The sequence below is a fragment of the Sinocyclocheilus rhinocerous genome, unplaced genomic scaffold (genome assembly GCF_001515625.1).
Source record: "Sinocyclocheilus rhinocerous isolate Xijiao unplaced genomic scaffold, SAMN03320098_v1.1 scaffold185, whole genome shotgun sequence".
Classification (NCBI taxonomy): domain Eukaryota; kingdom Metazoa; phylum Chordata; class Actinopteri; order Cypriniformes; family Cyprinidae; genus Sinocyclocheilus; species Sinocyclocheilus rhinocerous.
This window is the reverse complement of record NW_015662163.1, coordinates 977672-1000585: the sequence shown is the minus strand read 5'-3', so window position 1 is coordinate 1000585 and position 22914 is coordinate 977672. Positions and strand designations below refer to the sequence as shown.

At 34.9% G+C, this 22914-nt stretch overlaps 1 protein-coding gene across 3 annotated transcripts; it reads right to left on the bottom strand.

Annotated features, from left to right (window-relative positions):
* Window positions 1-566: 566 nt before the first annotated feature.
* Window positions 567-22026, bottom strand: gtf3c2 (general transcription factor IIIC, polypeptide 2, beta). 3 transcript variants are annotated; one of them, XR_001638380.1, is made up of 20 exons: window positions 21849-22026; window positions 21016-21237; window positions 19860-20079; window positions 18901-19204; window positions 18722-18798; window positions 18542-18619; window positions 18360-18458; window positions 17148-17375; window positions 16941-17052; window positions 16710-16821; window positions 10243-10274; window positions 9494-9623; window positions 9237-9381; window positions 7566-7727; window positions 7392-7479; window positions 7197-7316; window positions 6947-7114; window positions 3604-3711; window positions 1094-2252; window positions 567-891 (listed from the first exon to the last, which is right to left on the bottom strand). XR_001638380.1 is itself a non-coding variant. In XM_016537612.1 (19 exons), the coding sequence occupies exons 2-19, from the start codon at window positions 21197-21199 to the stop codon at window positions 2031-2033; spliced, it is 2589 nt and encodes an 862-aa protein (XP_016393098.1). In that variant the 5' UTR covers window positions 21200-21237; window positions 21849-22026; the 3' UTR covers window positions 1006-2030. The 3 variants fall into 3 exon arrangements, 2 of the variants coding, with proteins under 2 accessions (XP_016393098.1, XP_016393099.1); XM_016537612.1 differs by lacking the exon at window positions 567-891 and having other exon boundaries at window positions 1006-2252; XM_016537613.1 differs by lacking the exons at window positions 567-891; window positions 21016-21237; window positions 21849-22026 and adding exons at window positions 20248-20469; window positions 20599-20725 and having other exon boundaries at window positions 1006-2252.
* Window positions 22027-22914: the final 888 nt, after the last annotated feature.

Here is a 22914-nt window from a genome sequence, read left to right as displayed (position 1 = left end):
ATCAATTTCAGATGCAGGTGCACTCAACCTAATGGAAGCTTCAAAACTGATAGCAGAGCGCGAGATGGTTCTGCATTTTGTGTCATGAACTGAAAGACATTAATGTTGTTCCGTGGAAACTGTAAATAATCTACATTATTATTTTTGTCGTGCCTCAGATTTGTGTATGTGTACAGTATATAAATTTGCTTCTTGTATAAACTTATGCGTCTATAAACGTCCTGTGTGTAAATGTTTTATCCTTTATGTGACTACATAAAGCCACTATATAACCAGAAACTAATGATGGATATTTAATTTTTACATGCTTTTAATTTTATATGTCACATAATGTGTATGGTTTTTGTAATCTGTAATAAAATCATGCAAATCAACCTTTTCCAGTGTCTCTCACAAGAATAATGATACCATGTTCTAATAATTAGTGGTAAACAGCAAAGCAATTTTATTTAAAATGATGATGAAACAATATAAATACACTTTTCTGTACCTAACAACAATTCAGTAAACAGTACAAAAGAAATATAATTTACAAAGTATGAATATTTACTGTTAAAACAGCCCAAAACTACTAACCATATCTTGAGCCTCACAGTCAGATTGAGATATTTAAAATAACACACTAAATTGAAATCCATTATAATAAGCTTCCTTGTTTAATCTTATCTGACAGACCGCAGCAGCATTAAACTGACTGACACCTTTCCAGATTCTCATCACTGGAGTTAATTATATTCACTCAGGCAAAATTGAAGTCATGAATTATGAGACGGGTATCAAGGTGCATCTGATCTTAACGTCAGAATGCCTTTGGGTCAGGGACAAAATTAACTCACATGCAGGCTGCAGTTATCAGCGGAGTTCATGATGCCCTTACAAATTTGGCTAGACCTGAGTAAGAACATTTAACCCAACCGCTGGGTCAAAACAACCCAATTGCTGGGTTTGCCCCTATTTTACCCAGCACTGGGTTGTATTTAACCCAGCATTTTTTAGAGTGTAGGAATAACAATACTGGACCAAAAAAAAAAAATCATCAAGATACAGAATTAAAGGAATCGTTATGCCAAAAATGAACATTTTGACTACTTACCCTCATGTCTTTCCATACCTGTATTACTTTATTCCTTCTGTGGAGCACAAAAGGAGACATGTTCACGAATGTAATGGCCACTCTTTTCCATATTAAGAAAGTGAATAGGGATATGGGCTCCAAAGCTTCAAAATGACCAAAATTTCAGAAAATAAATCAAAACAATGAAGTACACAGAACACTTTATTACTTGTTCCATATGAACATAAAAAGGCCCAAATTTAGGTTACTTATAATCTTCTCATCATATTCGCAATGCTGCACTGTGATTGGACATGTAATCGTCAATGATTGGTCAACTTGCAATGACATCAGAACTAACATTCTATCTAAAGGCCTGATATTTGAATATGTACTGTAGATGAGGACAGTGAAGGGCAAGAATTTACATATAGAATGGAAAAACATTTATATTGTCATGTTCCACAGAAGAAATAAAGTCAGGTTTGAAACGACATGGTGATGATGTTTCATTTTTGTGTTACTGTTCCTTTAAAATGAAGATTTAGGGTAAGAAAGCTAGAGCTAAAGGGAAAAAACAGATCTTGATATAATAGCTAAATGAACAGATCTAATCAAATGTTTTCTCACTAAAGGTCAAGATGGATATGTTTCATCATTATATAGCACTGAACTGGAACAGAAGGAAACAGAGAATAACGCTCCCCGTAAATGAAACCACACATACTTTGGAAAGGACAATGTATCAAGATAAAGATACTAAACTCTGTACAGCACTAATACTAATAAAACAAAACGCACAAAAATATAAAACCAGGAACGTACAGAGGCTTGTATCAAAATAGTTTTCCTTCTTTCAGTATAAGTTAAGCATAAAAAGTGTGTGTCATCAGTCTTCTAAAAATGACAGTCTCTCAGCCTATTATGACAGCACAGTCCATTTGAGGATAGAGCTGAGAGGCTGAGGGGGTGGAGACTAGTGCACTTGTACTGTATCCGCTGTGCTGTGACGGACAGCTGTTGCAGAGTCATCGGGCTCCTGAGACTGGAACATGGCACTGAACTGGGCTTGAGCTTCACGCAACTGCTTGAGCATCACGGAGCAGCTCAGTCCACGTACACAGTTCACACGCACCAAACCTGACTGCCCGCCCGACAGGATCCAGTTGTACGCATCCATGTTTGGGTTAAAACGGACCTGAGAGAGTATAAAAGCAGATTTTCTGAAGTAGATAGTTTGCATGTCATTGATTCGAATCATTCACATCACTTTAGGGGTGAGTAGCTTGCATTTGGCACTTGATTAATGTTAATTTTGGCCCCTGTGTATATATATATATATATATATATATATTTATGGTCTGGACCTCTACTCAGGTTAATTAGTAATTACAAAGGTCCGTTTAACCTTTTGTTCCTGCATGTCCTCTGTGGGTCACTGGACTATACTGCCAGCAATAAAGGATTTCAGCACAGCTCTAATTACTCTGTGCATGTGGCTCTGCTCAACAATAAACAAGTCTGCTGCTGGAAGACATCCAGTTCTGCCTTTAACTTCCTCCTTGGCCACAATTCTTTCTGAAATTATATTCTTGAATGAAAGTTTGATCTTCAAACTTTTAGATATATCTTACATGGCATTTTACAACAAAACAGATAAAGAAAGAATAATTTAAAAACAAAAGAATAAAAATTAAAAACAATCTATCCATCATTTTAATAATTAAACCATCTATAAAATTAATATAATGAAAATATTTGTACGTATGCATGTATGTGTACTGTGTACATTTAATGTGTACATAATTTGAATCTAATCAAAACTGAATTTCTAGTAGAATTTCATAGCACACAAACTACAAATTTACTTTATACAGAGAAATAACTAATCATTATATCAATCAAACGCAAGTGGGCATTTCTTACAATCCTTCTAACTATTCCTTATTTTGTCTTATTCAGAAAAATTCACCTTCTCAATCTACACAGGCTGCTTTCCTGCTCTCCTCCCATCATCCACTCTAGATCCAGAGTGACATTTTCCTAATTTTACAGGCCATTAGCTTCTGTCCATCTTCTTGCTTAATTCTCAGCAAACCACCCACTCTTTCACTGGCCTGTGCAAATACAGCAGTGCACTGGCTCTGCTACACACAACTATAGCTTATCTAAAACCAGTAACAATACAGCTAATACAGGTTCAGTCTACACAAGGTGATTGTTGATGGATCACCTATATGGGGAACATATTTAGAACCAAAATCTTATATTACATGGTGAAAGCATATATCATATTTTTTTAACACAGCTCTCTTGAATACTTGATTTTGATTGGTCTACGGCAGATCCTCTTGGTCTAGTAGGTGGTCAACAACTATAAAAAATCCCCTCGGATTTCAGATGTTATCCTGACATAAGACAGGAATCAGATGCAGCTGGCATGCAGATTTTCAGGTTATTTCACAGCTCTACACTGATAGGGTGCTGCAGGTGTCCGTGAGGGCCTCAGCTGGGCTTGTAAACTGCTGTATAGATAAATGCAATCTTACCTTGTAGAGCGCGCTCAATGGCATCTGGTCCACTTTAGCAACACCTTTGACCTCATGCTGGTGCAGGTGCTTCATCATGGCCCGATTTTCACTCTTAGCAAAGTTCCCCTGAGAGAAAAAACAAAAAACAATGTGTGAATACCCGCTCCAGAATTAAGCAAGCATTAGATAAGTAGGCATAGCTTTACCGTTCCCACACTTATTATAGAGGGTATCATCGACTACTTCACATTACAATCCACGTCACGTTCAAAATGTCACAATATCATAATTAGATAGCTACTGAAACCCAGCGTGTCTAGTTTCAATCTATCATCTCGCAGTTTGATTTACTTTTGCATATTACAGTGCATCATTGGCCATGTTCACAAAGCAACAGAAAAAAGATTCTCATTGTGGTTTGGAGCCAAATATGGTTATACTGTACATCTTTTGTGAAAACCTTTCTTTTGATGAAAGAGACAAGTGTATTCTAGAAATGAAGATACTATGACAGTATGTGACTTAAAAATAATGACTTAAAATTCAGTCTTTTCCTCACACAAAGCTAGAGCAAGATGGATACTAAAATTGTAGATAACGCAATAATTATTTTCATGTTATTCCTGATTAACAATAAATGGCTGGTTACAATATTTTAACATTATAATGTTAATATTCTGTGTAAATAATAATTTAAAAAAAAAACGCTAAAAAAACAAACTAAAATCACAATATTTAAAAATGTAACATTTAAAAAAAAAAATTCAGTATGGAAAATGTTAAGATTTGTGGTAATGTACATGTAAAATAGATGTAAATGAACATTTGTGCAATATTAAATTATTTATTATGAAAAATAAAATTATATATATATAAAATAACATACCATAAGTACCAAATTTAGTACTGCCCTGAATAAGATATTTCACATATAAGATGTCTATATGTAGTCCACAAGACAAAATAATAGCTGAATTTATAAAAATGACCCCATTCCAAATTTCACATAGACCTATGCTTAATTCTTAATACTGTGTCACTACTTAGATGTTTTGTGATGGTTGAGGCCCCAGAAGGAAACACAATGCATTATGGGTGTGAAAACTTTTGAAAAGGATGAAGATGTGTACATTTTTCTTATTTTAAGTATCATATTTTTTTCCATTTAGTACTGCCCTTCAGAAGCTACAGAAGATCCCTACACGTTTCCAGAAGACAAAATAAGTTTTCCATAATCTCCAAATTCAGAAAGTTTTCAATCCCCCCCTTAATACATTAGTGATTGTTTGTATGTTTATCAGTGACTGTTACCATACCCTTGGCATTGATAGTGTTCTGCTCTACTATGAATTAATTGAAAAAGAACCAACTACTGCAGTTAATCCAACAGTGGTCACTGGTCACAGTCCAGTGGTATCATTCAGACCATTGTTCTTTTGCTGGCTGAATGTGTGTGTGTGTGTTTGCAGGGATGACGGAGGACAGATCAATTAGCCCAATTCAAACAGCTCTGGACTGAGTTTCCCAAAAGCATCATAAGCCTAAGAAGATCGTAGAACCAATGGCACCAATGGTTTCTACGATCAACTTAGTTCACAACGCTTTTGGGAAATGCAGCCCTGCCCTGTTCCAGACCGTGGCCTCAAAGTGGACATGTGCAGTGTGCCGTGGATGAACGGACGGATGGGGGTGGAGGGGTAGAGGGGTGGAGCGCTGGAGCGTAAGACGGCAGAACAGATGGAGCATCTCTGTGATGGGGGGTAGGCCTCCAGGCGGGCATGACTTTAAATTAATGAAGGGTGCAGAACTTAATCAACATATAACACATATGATGCACGATGAGTCTCATAGGGATATGAGAGAGAGGGGTGCCACTACGCTAACATGCAGACTCTCCTCCACTCGCTCAGGTGTGCTGGGAAAATAACAAAGCCAATAAATCTAATCCGGCCACAGCACCTGCACAGTCCGCGTGTAATGATCTGTGGAATAGGCTGCAGTACACAGTCGGTATCACACACAGCTTATACACACACTACCGCTATCATATTCACACATTAATGAGGCCACTAATGGATTTTTACATGGTCTTGCAAACACATACATACAAGTCAATGTTGTACACAGAAAAACATACAGAAAATCAAGGGCGTATCAACTATTATAACTGGGGTGGACATGTCCCTCCCACTTCCAGCAATTTACACCCATTGTTGTTGAGTATTAAAGGGATAGTTCAACCAAAAATGAATATTCTGTCATGATGTACTTACCCTCATGTCATTCCAACCCTTTGGTTAACACAAATTGTAATATTTGTAATGACACCTGAGAGGTTTCTGTCCCTCCATTGAAAGTCTCAGTAAATAAAACTAAAATACCCCCAAAAAAGATCAAAAAAGGTCATAAAAGTGTCATAAAACTATAATCTATATGAATCAAATGGCTTAATCCAAGTCTTGTGAAGAGATACAATCACTTTATATGATGAACTGATTTATTTTAGGATTTCATGTACATCTAAATAATGATTGGCACAAATACATGCACATATTGTAAACACAGAAGTTTGTGTTTACAAATCTCATTGTTTCTTCTGTATCCCATATGAGATGTACTGTATATGTGTTTGTGTGTTAAAAGCTAAAATCATATAAAGCAATCATATCTTTTCAGAAGACTTGGATTACATGGCACGCTTCATACAGATTCTTTTTACAAGCCTTTATGAACGTTTTGGATTCTTTTAAGATCTGGTATTTCAATGGACAAACTGAAACCACACAGGTTTAATTAAAAATATCTAAATTTGTGGTTTGACGATTAACCAAACGCTATGGGTTTGGAATGGCATGAGGGTGAGTAAACGATGACAGAATAAAATTTTTTGGATGAAAGTCACATAAAACGGCACCTCCAAGTAACCCTAATATGGCTAGCGCCAGCCCGCTTTTCAACAAATCAGTAGCTCAAACTTTAGAGCATGGCATTAGCATGGGTTTGATTCCCAGGGAAAACAAGAACTGACAAAATCTAAACATGTGCCTTGAATGCAGTGTAAGTTGCTTTGGATAAAAGTGTGTCTGCCAAATGCATTATATAATTAATATTCATGAGCCTGCCTGATAAGGTTTGCAGTGCACCACATTACTGTTTTTTTTAAAAACTATTTTGTGCAGAGCTCTGGTAAAAATGAAAGAAAGGTGATTATGTGGCAACAAAAGATCAATACTCTCAAAATCTGATTTCCTACATCATTTCCCAAGCACGGAGACCTTGTCATGAAGAAAACTGCTCAAAGATGGAATTAAACAATGACTGCACAAAAGTCATTTAAAAGACATCTTTTTGAGTTTCTCACCAGGTCCAAGTCATGAAAGTGGAGATAGTACTTTCTGATTGCTCCTTTGTAACTCAGTGGCTCCTTCCTAGGATTACTAGCAGCATTTTCCACTTCCTCCTCCTCCTGTTCCTTATCTCCAGGCCTCTGACCGGGTTGAAACTGGACCATGTCAGTCCTGTACACTGACTATGTGGGTTGAGCAAAATAGTCAATGTTAATGAAAGGTTTCCATATGTGGGAATTCAGATAAAGTGATAAAGAAACATACATATCTCCGTCGTCTGATAGTGTTGGGGTCGATGTCCATTTCAGGAAGCGAACTAAATAAACAATCTCCTCCATTGTCCACAACGGCAAAAGTATTTATCCAATCAGACATAGAAAGGCTCTGAAAAAAGTTGTCATTATTAAACCATATCGTCAGCACTAAACCATGTGGAGACGTTGTGAAATGTCTACATACCCATATAGTGGCTTTTCTAGGACACACAAAGTAAGGCTTGATTCCAAGGTAACCTGAATCAAAATAGTGAACCCCATGTTGTCCAAACCTACACAGTGCAAAGGCAAACGATTATTTAATAAAAATATAAATATGTTGACTGACTTAAAACTTCAAAATATCATATAGACTAACGTGGCAAAGCAACACTCTTGAGCCACCAGGATGCCGCTCCAAAAGAGGGGCCAGTACACTTCAGTGGACAAGCAGCGCTTTACTGCCAAAAGAGGCACGTAGGTTTTTCTCACATCCCACATTTTTGCCATGCGGTCATCTCCGACTGTCACCAACAAGTTACTGCCAACAACAGCACACAACAATAGCAGATAAAAACATTATACACTGTTATTAACGCTTTTTTCATACCTCAGCAAAATTGCAGATAAATCAATATTTTAGAGAACGTTCAAAAATAACATTCCCATAATGTTTGTGCAATTATGAAAATGGATGTCATCTCCCTTGATGTTGTCTCTATGTTTTTTTAAACATTTAACACTGCTTTGAGCTGAGTTGTAGTTAAGTGCTTGCAACATGCAGAGATCAAACTAGCAAGCTTCTAGTCACCACTACGCCACACCATCCCCCCCAAAAAAAGAGAGGGACCAAGGCTGCCGTGAGCTAGTGTCCTGTCGTTAAAATGAGTATATGATGCAATCTGGGAGGAAATCATGTAAATTCAGTGTCTGTACTTCTCCTCTTCACATCTGGCCAGTTAAAGGGCAGAATAGACAGCTGATCCCCCTGCCAACCCTCTTGCTTGAATGCTTGAAGTTTGCTGCATGCGTAGTTGCGTACAATCTGCAACCCTTCAGAGCAATAACACACAGAGACTGTTCTGCTTTTTCTGAGGTTGAGGTATATCTGAATTCTACATTTTGAGAGTCTAAAGAACAAGAACAAAATGTTCCAAACACAAGAAATCTCCACCTTTTACTAGCCCCCTGTGGTGAGTGGGATAGGGTGTCATTTTCCAAATGAACTTCTCTAATGCCACTTACAAGAGTCTCTTATAAGGTCACAGTGCTTTAAATGTAAGTGCTAAGAGCAGGCTGCTGAAACTACTGATGCTGAAACACATGATTGGAATGGTAATGTATTTGATCTAGACTGCTTCTCTGTTACTAAATGAGAAAACTCCACAGGTGTGCTGTATCATAGCATGAATATCATACAGATAATGTCACACATAAAGATTTAAATACACTACGAATACCAAATTAAATGAATGATACTGAACACTACAATCAAACATATCGGGCATAACAAAAGGCGTTTGCATGAAATATTTTCACAGTTTATATTCAGTTAAGATCAAGAATCTCCTTTTTAAATAAATGCACACTTCTGTTTAAAAGTTCCAAATAACTATGTTTTTGAAATAGGTCTCACATGCTCATCAGGGCTGCATTGTTTTTGATAAAAACAGTAATATTGTGAAATATTATTATCAAAATCTGCTTTCTATTTGAATACATTTTAATATACAATTTATTCCTGTGACAGCAAAGCTGAGTTTTCAGCATTACTTCAGTCTTTAGTGCCACATGATCCTTCAGAAATCACTCTAATATGCTGATTTGGTGCTGAAGAACATTTCTTCTTATCATTAAGGTTGAAAGCAGTTATTCTGCTCAGTATTTTTCTGAAAACTATGCTACTTTGTTCCAGATTTCTCTCATAAACAGAAAGTTCAAAAGAAGATCATTTATTTAAAATAGAAATCTTTAAACCCAATCAAAAAAAAAAATAAAAATTGTAGTCTTGTCTAATCCGACACATGATGCTAGGACTGATGGTTCTCACCTTGAGGCTTTGCACCAGCACAAGGTCCGGATGTTTTCGTCATGAGCATGGAAACAGTGGTAAGGGTAGAGATACACACCTCCGTCTGGAGACTTGACTTTCAGTAGTGTAGACTTACTAGCAAGATCCCATAAACCAACCAGACCTGGAAAAGAAAAAGTGCAGTGATTGCAATATGCATATAAACCAAGGTATTTACAATTAGCATTTCTGTTTAGAAGAACATAAAGGCCTATAGACAAAACATATGAAATCACCATCATAGAAGCCAGCAGCCAAGAGGTTATGTGGTTTGACATGGAGCCAATCCATAGCAAAGCACAGACCACTTTGACCTTTATGATCCGCCTGGTTGGAGCCCATCTTCAAAGTCAGAACCTTCTTCACCTGCAAAAACACATCACAATAAAACTCACTAGAATACGTCATCCATCTGTAAAGATAAAGAATTAGGCTATATTACAATTTTTTTTTAATTGCATAGAGATTATATATTTATATAATCTTTCAATCTATATGCACTATTTATAGTATGTAATTAATATTAATAAATAATTCATAATAAAGTTTTTCATGATAATCACAATTTAACATTTGCTCAATAGTCAATAGCTGTTTCATTCTGCCATTATCCAAAAAAAGTCTGCATTAATCCTCCTCTCTGTGCTTCACATTTAGTTTGAGGAGCCCCTTCTACCATGACAGCTAATTTCCAAAAGATCATCTCTCGGATGTGTGAAAATGTTAAGTAGACAGCCCATATAACAGCCCTGAGGAGCCATACTGAGAACAGTTTTAGTGAAAAGTCACCTCAACTGTGAAATTGAGCTACAGTGAAAATTACACGTCAGATTCAAGCAAACATGTATGCAATGATCTCTTGCAATTCAAGTCAGATGCTTTAGGTCTAATGCAGTGAAAGTGTAATATGTCATTTACTGAAACAAAGACTGAGGTTTTATCTGTGAGAATACGAGGCATGCTAGCAGAGTGGATATTGACCTACCCGGCATATCAACGGTGCTTGGCTGGTTTCTCCTATTGGAAAACACATAAATGTGTTCAATGCTGTGCACTTATACATAGGAGAATTACTAGTCAACACATGACTGCATTTATCAAGAAAAACAATCAAAGGAACAAGGATCAAATGACATGTGCTTATTTGAAATAAAGTAAAGTGTAAATAAGCAGCGGGTTAGCTTAATGTCATCATTTAAAGGGGTCATACACAGTTCATTCTATCTAATTCCTGAGTTTTATTATTATTATTATTATTATGCATCAAACAGAGTCATGATTTAGCTTATGACCATTTTCCACTCTCTCTCTCTTGGACCATTAGAATTAAATGGTCTGTTTTTGCTTTTTTTATGTACGTGCAAAATGCTTCACATGCAAAATGAGTAACAGCACATTACTGAATAGATCAGAACTAACAGATTTCCCTAATTAAAACCAATTTAACACAACCAGTACTATAAACACTGCAAAATCTGGAAGTTTGAATCAGATGTCTATGTATATCTGTATGGCTGTAGTGGTCGTGCTTTAAACAGGGATTCATATTCTCAATACACCAACAATAGAAAACAAAAGTGAAGTGCTAGAGGTGGTGAATAGAGTCACGAGTATGAAAGTGTGAGAGACTGTGGACAGACACTGTGTGTGTGTATGAGTGTGCAAAAGTGATCTATAGCCACGCGGCTTTAGGTCGGAGCCATACACAGCGGTGACGGGTCGATCAGATCGATAAAGCATCGCACCTCTGATCCACTCATTCTGGCAGCGTGGCAGACAGCCCTGACCAGGGGCCCTTTCTCTGGGCTGACTAAGGTCTTTTTGATTGACAGGCCCGGAGGAAACGGGTGTCAGGTATTCGGCTGAAATTCATAGCCTCAAACACTAACAACTGTGTAGCGATGCATCTTTTTTTGTCATTTCAATTATAGATCCTTGTCTGATGAAAACAAGCCAGTAAATGATCTCCATTGAGAAGGGAGGAGTCTGCGTCTCTCTCGTCACCTTTTTACGGGACACCCTTTCACTTCAGCGAAAACCTATTTATAATTATCTACCATAAACCCTCCAGACCTGAGAACATAATGGGAATGTGGTTAACTGTTTTATCACTAGCCTTTTGAAACGTGTCCTATAATTGCTACTGTGGGTCCTTTTCAATCAATAAACAAACCAATAATCAATCTACAGTAAGAAAATGTTCAAATGAATGCATGTGTGCTGCATATAATACAGAGATTTGCATGAAATTAGAAGGAAATATAAATGAACAAAAACCTAAAGAAAAAATTAAACCGTAAGACAACAAAAAAGCAATAAAAAACTAAATTAAAGACAACTAAACAATAAATAAATATTAAAAACAAACAAAAAGATCAAATAAAAGCCAAATAAAAGATACAAATAAAAAAGGAAAGCAAACAATCAAAAAGCTAAAAAAACAAAAAATAAACAAAAATAAAAATGTTTCTTAACATTTATATGCACAATAAATATTAACGTCTAAACAAAAACCATAAAAATAAAATAAAATGCAACACAAAAAACAAAAAGTACATAAGCAAAAAACTAATTACAATTAAACAACATAAAATAAAATAAAACAACAAAAACTAAAAAAGCAATGCAAAACTAAATTAAAAGACAACTAAACAAAAAATTATATTAAATATGAACAAAAAGATCACATAAAAGCTAAATAAAAACAAAAGTAAAACAAACAAAAAGTTAAAAACAATAAAAACAAACAAAAATAAAAACATTCCCTTACATTTACAAATATTAACAAAATAAATAAAAACTTAAATAAAAACTAAATAAAGACAAGAAAAAATACATAAACAAAAAACTAAATACCAATAAAACAAAATTAAATAAAACAACAAAAACTAAAATAAATAAATAAATACAAATAAAAAGCAAGTAAAAATATTTAAAAAGCAAAATAAAACAAATCAAGTAAAACAACAATAAAAGCACATTAAAAAGATACCAAAAACTAAAAAAAGACAATAAAACCCAAAAATGAAAAACAAAACAAAAAAAAGATGGTAATTTATATGCACAATGTCTATCTAACACACTCTCTGTACCACACACATGCTATAAAAGCCAAAGAGCAGGTCTGAGGTCAGTGAGAAGGACCGTACGCTCAGTAATGAAGGTTAGTTCCCTGAGGGTGGAAAGAGTTCTTAGCCAGAGCTCATTGCCGGGTCACTGACCAAAGACATCAGGAGAGTGAGTCCAGCAAGAACCACAAACAGCCTGTCAACAGGAAACGGTTTCTGAGCCCATCCCAGGGCCAGTGTGGAGATGTTAAACTGGTGGAGTGTGAGAAGCAATTTCTGTGGTAATATCAGGAGAACACAATGGGAATACAAAGAGCAGCGAGAGAAAGAATAGCGTTTGAAAGGTCATACAGCATTTTTTTAGTTGGACAATATCCAGCCTATCATTCAACCAAGATTTCTTTCTATTATATTCCCCTTTTAATACTCCACTAAGAATTGACACTAACAACTTCAGTCTTTTGAGAGAAAGAGATTTTTAAAGAAAGCATTTGTTACATCCGAACAGCTCCCTCTGGCCTGAGGAAAGTGTAATTAGGAAAACATTAAAGCTTAGAGTAGGATCAATGAATTAGAAGCTCACAAACAGAGAGAATAAGACACTGGCAGCACTGAAGAAAAGAGATGGTTCATTAATGAACAAGGGCAGTTGGTTTCTTATCTCTACTGGAGCAGGGCCTGAGTCTACCACACAGAGGGACCAGAAGGATGGACCGTATCACTACTCAATAACTAGAGAAATCTAGTACAAAAGCTGAATGTCTGAATGATAAATAGTGAGGATGGCAATGCAATGGCCCTTGTTTGCTAGTGGAAAGTTTATTACTCATACTGTGTTATGAGGATGAGGATGTGAATGACAATGTATTTAAGTGTCCAGGATTATAAAAAACAAAAACAAAAGTTTAATTAATACATTTAAAAAAAATAATTCCATGATATTTCCAGGTTTTCCATGACCATTCTTGACAAAACATATTTAATAAGATTATTTTTTTTAATTACACCTTAAATATTATGTTATTACATTTTATTGAAATTATTATTATTATTTCATTTAACTATATGTTCAAATAATATTATATTTAAATGACTTATTGTATTTGTGTTGTATTTTCAATTACTTGTTGCATTTATGCTGCTTTTTTGATAATTTTTCAGTAATAGAAAGTTGAAAGGAACAGCATTTATTTGAAATAGAAAGGTTTTCTGGCATTACGTCTTTTATGTTACTCTCAGTAAATTTAATGCTGAATAAAAGTATTCTTTTTTTTTTTTAAAGGAAAAAAAATACAAATTTACTGTACCTTAAACTTTTAAATGGATATTTATTATAATTATTATTATATATAAAAATACAATTATTTGTATTTTTTTTTTTTTTACAAATTTTATAACGCTTTTCAAATATTCAAGTTTATAAAAAATTTTATTTACTTTTATGTTAATATGAATTAGTATGACTATAACATTATTAACAAACCAAGAACATTGCAACCACAATTTTGCATTACTGTATCTTAAAATAACGTATTATATTGTAAAGCATGATATATTGTAAAATGATTTTACCGCAGGTACTAGGTGCTGTTAGGCACAACATAAAGAAGAAATGTTTCCATGATGTTTAAACAAGACTGCTACACGAGTTACAAATTAGGTCTCAGTGGTATAATGTAAAAAGTTAATGGTTCGCTTCTTACCGGGTTCAAACCTGCAACCTTTCAATTTGCAGCTTTGATCTTTAACCAGTAGACTACATCACTCAGTATAAATATATTATCTGCTGTTGAGATATGATGGATTGGTAAGCTCTATGCTCAATCAATTAAATTATGATGTGCATTCATCATGTTAACCCAAGGCTGGCATCTGGATACAGTCAGTAAACACAGTAGCAGCAGATCAGTGCTAGAGGGAGAATGCTACACACACAGACACTAGTCTGTCTCTCTCTCTTACTGTCATCATTCGTGATTGTCAGAAGGCTCTTTAGAGTTCAGCCAAGCCTGTGGTACCTGTAGAAAAGCTATCCGTTAGCATTCCCATTTAATGTATGTATTCTGAATTCTGCAACATCTAAAGCAGCATAATATAATAAAATGCTTGCTATTTACATGCTTCTTGCCAAGAATTTCATTTAGTCAGAACACGCTGATTTGTTTGAATGGTCATTGGAAAAATACGCCTTTTGCTTGCAGAACGGTCAATAGCTCATAAAGCAGACTCAGCTAGGAGGAGAGATCAGTATAACTGTAGATAAGCAGCATTTCACTGCTGTGAAAAGGGCGGCCGCTAATCAAAGGTTGAAGGCAGTGAAACTCAAATAGGCACTAGTCCCTCCCTACTTTTCTTTTCTAGCTCTCTCACTGTGACCGTGATGAATGAGAAGCCCTGGGAGGATAATCTTTTGCAAACACACACACACACACACACACACACAGTACAGATAATATGTGTTTAAGAGAATGAAAGAAAAGAGGAAAACAGGCTTTTGCAAACACAAACACACACACACACACACACAGTACAGATAATATGTGTTTAAGAGAATGAAAGAAAAGAGGAAAACAGGGAATGATGCGGCGGATGGCAGGTCATCAGTCTGTTCCCAGCACTCCCTGAGGAGAGGCCATTATGAGCTGCCATGGGACAATCAGCCTACGCTGGCCATTTTATCAGAGCATGAGGCCTTGAGATGTGCAATGAAATAAATTAAAATCCTCACATCCACATCTATGTGCCTGAATAGCTTTAAAAAAATATTTGTTTGAAATCTTGTTGTAAAATACTAAAGCTTGACTAATATTGTACAGGTAAGTAGATTTAAAGGGTGGAATATTAATAACAATAATAATAATAATGATAATTGTTCTTGCTGTTATAATGATTTGATTTTATTGATTAATTTATTCATTCATTAATAATAATAGGTACTATTATTATTACTACTGTTATTATTTTATATAATAATAGTAATAGTAATAATACTACTAATAATAATAACAACAACTATTATATAAATTATTACTATTATTATATAATTAAATTTTTAACTATTATTATATAAATAACTATTGTTATATAATAATTGTAATAATAATATTGACTATTATTATCATTGAATGAATGAATTGATGAATCAATTAAATCAAATCATTTTAACAAGATCAATTATCATTTAGTCATTCAATAGTAATAATAATAATTATCATAATAATATTTAATAGTAATAATAATATTAACTATTATTATCATCATTGAATGAATAGGTGAATCAATTAAATCAAATAATTTTAAGTTAGAACAATTATCATTTATTCATTCAATAGTAATAATTATTATTATAATAATATTTATTATTTATATAATAATAATTATTGTTATTAATATAATATTACTTATTAATTTAATTAATAATTATATAATAATAAATATTTATATAACATAAATAATAATAGTTATTGTATTACTAATACTTTTTTGTACTAATCATTACATATTACTAATCAGTTTGTAATCATTATTTGTAATTCTTCCTTCTTATTATTATTATTAAATGAATGAATTTTAATTATTGCTCGTTATAATCATTTGATTTGACCAGTTCATCTTTTCAGTCAATAATAAAAATAATAATAATAATTATTACTATTATTATTATTATTTAAAAAAATGTTAAACAATTATGAATAATTATTTTTATATAATACTAAATAAATAAATAAATAAACAAATAATGCAGTTAATCAATCTTCTGAACAATTTCAGGAAATTCAGTGTGTTCTGTTTTAAACTATGTTTTTCAATATTTGTGAAAATTAAGCAAAGACATCATACAAGATAGATTATGTTTAGTGGTAATGGGAAAAATGCATTATAGCGCTTGGCTTGAGGCTCTTCTGTCTTGTGCTGCCCTCTTCTGGAAGGACCAACACATTGCACATGAATTCACTGGGAGTTTCTAAATTAGGAGTGACTACATTCCAGCAGAGCAGGCATCTCCAACCCTGCTCCTGCAGAGCTACCAATCCACAGACTTCAGGTCCAACCCTGCTCCGACACACTGCTTGTAATTATTAAGTAACCCTGAACATCTTGATTAGCTGGTTTAGGTGTGTTTGGGATTGGAGCTAAACTCTACAGGAAGGTGGCTTTCCAGGAGCAAGATTGGACATCTCTGTTCTAAAAAACAGCCTCATGTGTCAAAGAGACAGAGAGAGTGAAAATAGTTATGAAAAACTAAACTTTGACTGTCTTTGGAACAACCATTTCAAGTGGACATGAATGCAAAAACAAATAAATAAATAAAAACAAATATATATATATATAACCCTACTAAAGAAATAAGAAGCACAGGTTATGCAGTTGACCATTTCCTCACCTTTACTCTGATGGTGTGCTGCAAGGGCTTCTGGGTGTGGAAGACTGTAGACACCAATGGTTCCGTTAGAGAAAGCTGCTGCTAGAACACCTAATCTAGGCATCTGTGGAGCCTGAGAAAAACAAGAAATACATTTACACCAATGTACACTACTTAAAAAAACATTTGTACAGTTGTTTAATACAAAATCCTTATGAATATTCTTAGACTTTTTCCTCTGTCATTTTTAACCTTTCTGCTGGTAGAGGGCAGCTCCCACACTCCCGCAGGACACCACCTTATATTCCAGATGCATCCATCATCTATCGCCAAAGCATATGCTAGATGAGGAGCAGTTGAGGGCCTGAAGTGGGGGGATAAAGTAAAAAAATTACCAATTTATTGTAAAACCCAACATTTCCTTTTAAAGCCGATTTGTAAGTGTCTTATCTGGGTCACCTGCTTTTGCACTGAAGGTCTCCGATGTCCCACAGCTGCAGCAAGACAGGACCTGTGTGCAGCTTATTGATTTTGTGTTCATCATCCATGCCTTTGTGGCAGTAGATGGCGGCATACTGTCTTTTTGCCGCCCCGTCAGGACATGGGCACCACTCCAAGGACCGAACAGGACCACCCACAAAGAACAGAGCATCCCAGCGCTCAGAATGATGTGGCAATGATTCAAACCTGCAGATTAGCATACACCATTACATACGAGTAGACATATACTACTGTTCAAAAGTTTGGGGTCAGTACTTTTTTTTATTATGCATTATTCAGATTTCCATTTAAAATAAATGCTCTTTTAAACTTTCCATTCATCTAAGAATCTTGACAAAAAACGTATCAGCTTCCACAAAAATATTATGCAGTGCAATTGTTTTTAACACGGATAATAATAATAATAAGAAAAGTTTCTTGAGCAACAAATCAGCATATTAGAGTGATTTCTGAAGGATCATGTGACACGGAAGACTGGAGTAAATCACATTTAACATTTTAAAATATATTTATAATATTTAATGTACTATAATATTATAATACTAAAATATTATAATCAATTACTGTTTTTAATGTATTTTTTTTATCAAATAAATGCAGCCTTGGTGAGCATAAAAGACTTCTTTTAAAAACATTAAAAAATCTTGCCAACCCCAAATTTTTGAATAGTAATGCACTTTGCAATTTCCTTAAAAACCCCCCCAAAAAAACCCCGGAAAAGTCGTTAATCTACTAGCTGAGTTTTTCCCAAACTGAGGTATGAAACGCATATTATTGTTATTAATTTTACAATTATTTTAAAGTAAAAATAATCAAAATAAAAAAATATTTATAAATATTTGTTTGTTGAAATAGTGAACTGCAGGGAACCATGAATTTTATTATTAAACATGCAAATGTGTTGTTAAATTATTCCAATATTAACTCTCAGTGAGTACTTCAAGTAAATATTTTTGGTCAATAGGGTTCTGACAAAAAAACGTTTGGGAATCCCTGTACTAGCTTAAATTAATTGTAATACATTTCATATATTAATAACTGCAACAATCACACTGTGTAACAAACATTTGTACAGAAGAGACAATGACAGCGATTGTCAGTGTCATTCAATCCAGTGTGAACGGGATTCAGATTAGTGGAAATGTATATGCTAAACTAATGATATCTTACCTCTTCACTGTTTGCAGTTTGATCTGTCCTTTGATGCTTTCCCGTGTAAAGGTAAAAGAAGCAGATTCTTTCTCTTGGGGTAAATATTTTTCAGCCTCACTGTTAATTGAAACAAAATGACTGTTAAAATGAAGATTTCTTGGATTCCATTAATATTATGTGATATTTAGCTACACTAATACCTCTTAGACAGGAAATGCCAATCTTTGGCAGAAGGAATCCATTCTGGGAATACCCAGGGGGAAAAGTTTTCATCCCGGCTAGCAAGAGCATTTAGTGAAAGAAGGACAAGCATTATTAAGATACTAGTGACAGATTAACTGTTAAATTTGACATCATCTTTTGAAAAGCGGATGGCTTACAATTCTTTGGTCCTACTAAAACAGTTCCAAACAGGCTCCATGACATTGTTAGCCAATCCATTTGGAAGAAGACAATGCTGTTGAGCAGAACACAATTAAAAAATTAGACAACACAGATATGGAAATGAATGTCAAAATCATCCAACAGTGCAAAAGTATCTGATTATGAAACTACTCACATAATTTCCTCTGGGTGGTCTGCAGGATGGTCTGGATAATCTGCGCTCTATGTTCAAGCTGAAGTCTGGCTCTGAATCTTCTTCATCTTCGCTCTCTGCCTCGTCGTCTTTTCCTGGGGAAAAGTCTTCATCGCCATCAGAGTCGCTTTTATAATCTGGAGTTTTTCTTTTGGTCCCCCTTCCCCTTGCAGTTTTCTTTTTCTTGTCAGTGCCATCCGCTTCACCGGACTTGGACGTTTTTTTAATTGAGGATTCTGATGGAGCACCAAGATCCTTGGCAAGGTTGTGGAGATAATCTAAAGCACTAATAAAGAAAATTTGATTATAAAATTTGCAGCTGATCAGAACGAATCACATCCTAATGAAATATAACAAGTTTTTAGTTTTATTGGGTAAAAAATGGCAAAACCGTAATGAAAACACACACAGTATTTCAACCAAAAAAACCTGCGACTAGTTTCACTTTTGTGAAAATAATGCACCTTTTCAAGCAGGTGAAACTGGATTGAAGTTGGTTAATAAACAAGATGTTGGAATTTGTGTTGAAATGCTGTGCAAAAATGCCAAAACTGTTTAGTGATTTTGAGTTTTCGATTGCCATCTGTTTTTGATTGTGAATTTTTTTTTCTTTGAAAAAGCCACTTTGTGAGTAGCTCAACGGTAAGATTGTTGCCTGGTGTGTGGAACAACCTGAGTTCAAGTCCTGATCAGAACATGTCATCTGACCCTTGGTTATTCGGGAGAAAGATAACTCACTCTGCTGCAGGACTGCAATGCATTGGCTTTCAGCAGATATAATAAATATTGTAATGTCTCCCAAACATGTTAACATTGAAAGAGTTTTTTTTTTGCATGTGATTGCTTTATAATGACCAGGTTTAATGCAAGTGTGCATTGTACATTTTACATACAGCATGCAGTATGGATTTTGGGAAATTGCATACAGCTGGAGAACATACACTTTAGCAGCTCTCCTCTTGGGCCGACCACTAGAAGTGAGTTCAGAAGTATCAGAGACTGCTGAACTGTCATGTTGTGGTGGAGTCTGTGGAATGATCTCCTTTCTTCTCCTTTTGGCAGGAGTCTTTGCCTTTGGTCCTTGCTTCTTTCGGGTTTCCTCTGTATTAAATTGGTTTTCCTGATCCATACCTGGGGGAACCTTAGAGCTAGGCGTTTGTCCTAAGAAAGTCACAACAATAAAACAGTTTCAAAGAATGATGTGGGAATAGATATATTTATGATTATACATGCATGCATAAAAAAAGATTAGTAAAAAGGACAAAACTATAATAGTATCTTAATGATACTAATGTAGCACTGTATGAGTTTTTGTCTTTGGCCGCTTACCAGGCCTTTGCATCTCTGACTCTATCTTCTGCGTCTCTGAAGAGTCAAGAACTTCACCTGAATCCTGAGCCGCTCCTTTACTTTCATGGTTAATCTGTGCTGGTTGGTCATCTGTGTCTTTTTCACATGGCAAACCCATTTTTTCACCTTTCTGCTCACCCAACTTTCGAGCAGCAGCTGCCATTAATTCCCGTTCTTTCAAAGAACTCCTGCCAGTACAGTCTAGAAGTACAGAATAATGTTGATTTTACACACAAAGTCGTATAAATATATGGATTCTCCTAGATAATGTAAGTTTCCATGATACTACAAAGTCAAAAGACACATATCCATAACCCAAGGTATTATCACCTCATCATGCACAGTTTTGTTGGCACTTCTCTCTGTTAGTGATACCAGAATTATTCAGTAGTAAATCCACGCATGCGCAAAATAGCGATGACAGGCGACTTGCCTACAGCACATTGAGAATACTGTTTTGTTAAACAATAATTAAATCAAGTAATTAATTCTCCTGCGGCAAAATAAATGCATTTGACATTACTTTGTAGAAAGCTTCCACTCAACATAAAACGGTTTTTAAAATAAATATATAACGTTAGTGCGTTGAGAGATTTTTCTACTGAAGTCTCAGTCTCTTCTAAAATACAACTTTATAATGATTATACATGCATGCATAAAAAAAGATTAGTAAAAAGGACAAAACTATAATAGTATCTTAATGATACTAATGTAGCACTGTATGAGTTTTTGTCTTTGGCCGCTTACCAGGCCTTTGCATCTCTGACTCTATCTTCTGCGTCTCTGAAGAGTCAAGAACTTCACCTGAATCCTGAGCCGCTCCTTTACTTTCATGGTTAATCTGTGCTGGTTGGTCATCTGTGTCTTTTTCACATGGCAAACCCATTTTTTCACCTTTCTGCTCACCCAACTTTCGAGCAGCAGCTGCCATTAATTCCCGTTCTTTCAAAGAACTCCTGCCAGTACAGTCTAGAAGTACAGAATAATGTTGATTTTACACACAAAGTCGTATAAATATATGGATTCTCCTAGATAATGTAAGTTTCCATGATACTACAAAGTCAAAAGACACATATCCATAACCCAAGGTATTATCACCTATGCATGCACAGTTTTGTTGGCACTTCTCTCTGTTAGTGATACCAGAATTATTCAGTAGTAAATCCACGCATGCGCAAAATAGCGATGACAGGCGACTTGCCTACAGCACATTGAGAATACTGTTTTGTTAAACAATAATTAAATCAAGTAATTAATTCTCCTCTCAAAATAAATGCATTTGACATTACTTTGTAGAAAGCTTCCACTCAAAATAAAACGGTTTTTAAAATAAATATATAACGTTAGTGCGTTGAGAGATTTTTCTACTGAAGTCTCAGTCTCTTCTAAAATACAACTTTATAATAGTCTCAAAAGACTTGTTGCTACATTAGGAAAGCACATGAAAGACATGGGCTTTTTCTCCTCACTGACGAGTTTTAACAGTGGCTCAGGCTGATCGTCCCCTCTTTCCTTCAAGCACACAGCAGAAGGTTCACGCGGGTTCGAATCCAACTCACTCGACACAATCAAACACTCACCGCAGTCAGACGCCAGCTAGATACAATGTGTCCGATCCCTATTTACATTAAAACGCTAATATTCAGTTGTGCTGTACAGAAATTTGCTGATTTCCACGACACTCTTCGGCTAGCACTTTAGACATATCAGTTTGCCGTCGCCGCCATGTTGTAACGCTCGCCTGTGACCTCGCTTGCTCACTACCGCCCTCTATCCAGCACTGCCGCCAGAGAGGCTTTTAAATCTGTGCGTAATCCCGCTTGACCACGAGGCGGTGTCAATGTGGTCAAGCAGAGTAACGTTACAGGACTTTGTCACATGCATGTACAAAAATAATAGACACACTCTCCTATTCTCTCCCTTAGATTTTCTTTAAATGTTAAAATTTACGCATAACAAAAAATGCCCTTAGGCTGTGTAACATTAATCTTTTGGAGGTGTATTTTGAAGATTAACCCCCTTGTGTGATATTCTTTTTTAAATTTAAAGTTAAAAAAATATACAATATAATAATGATAATCATATTTGATATAACGTTAAAAATAAATAAAAGTATTAATTAAACATTATTAATATTAATTTAGTATTGATAAATCCAGATGTGGATTCCACAGGAATTAAAAACTGTACACAAAACTGACATTGCTGAACACACATAAAAAAATTAAAATAAAAAAAACAAGCGCACATATAAACATTTATTTTCTGAACGATTTTTTAAAATGTTGTTCACATTTAAACCATTAAAGAGGACTAACTGTACATATTTAACATATGTAGGCTATATCTACTTTGTGCATTCGTTTGCATGTATATTTACATGTAATTTCATGTATTGTTGGCAGAAAGAAATATGTGAATTTGTGTAAAAAAAAAATTAAGGAACAAAGACCTCAACAGACAAATCCATTTCATGGATTTTAATTCAAATCAAGACAACAGCTTTTAAATGCATCTCAACAAACACATTTTCTCTCCCTGACATCCAGGAAGAATTATTCTATAGCACTATGTACCTTCATACTAAAGGCCAATTTAGCTGTTACAGAGCATCATTTCTGTGGTGTCAGAATTACACTTAATAAT

Coding starts and splice junctions, on each gene's coding strand:
- gtf3c2 (XM_016537612.1), bottom strand. CDS start 21,199: ATGGCAGCTGCTGCTCGAAAGTTGGGTGAGCAGAAAGGTGAAAAAATG. Junction 18,799..18,900: donor GACCACCCAGAGGAAATTAT/GTGAGTAGTTTC, acceptor TCTGCTCAACAG/CATTGTCTTCTTCCAAATGG. Junction 10,275..16,709: donor AGCACACCATCAGAGTAAAG/GTGAGGAAATGG, acceptor GTTTTCCAATAG/GAGAAACCAGCCAAGCACCG.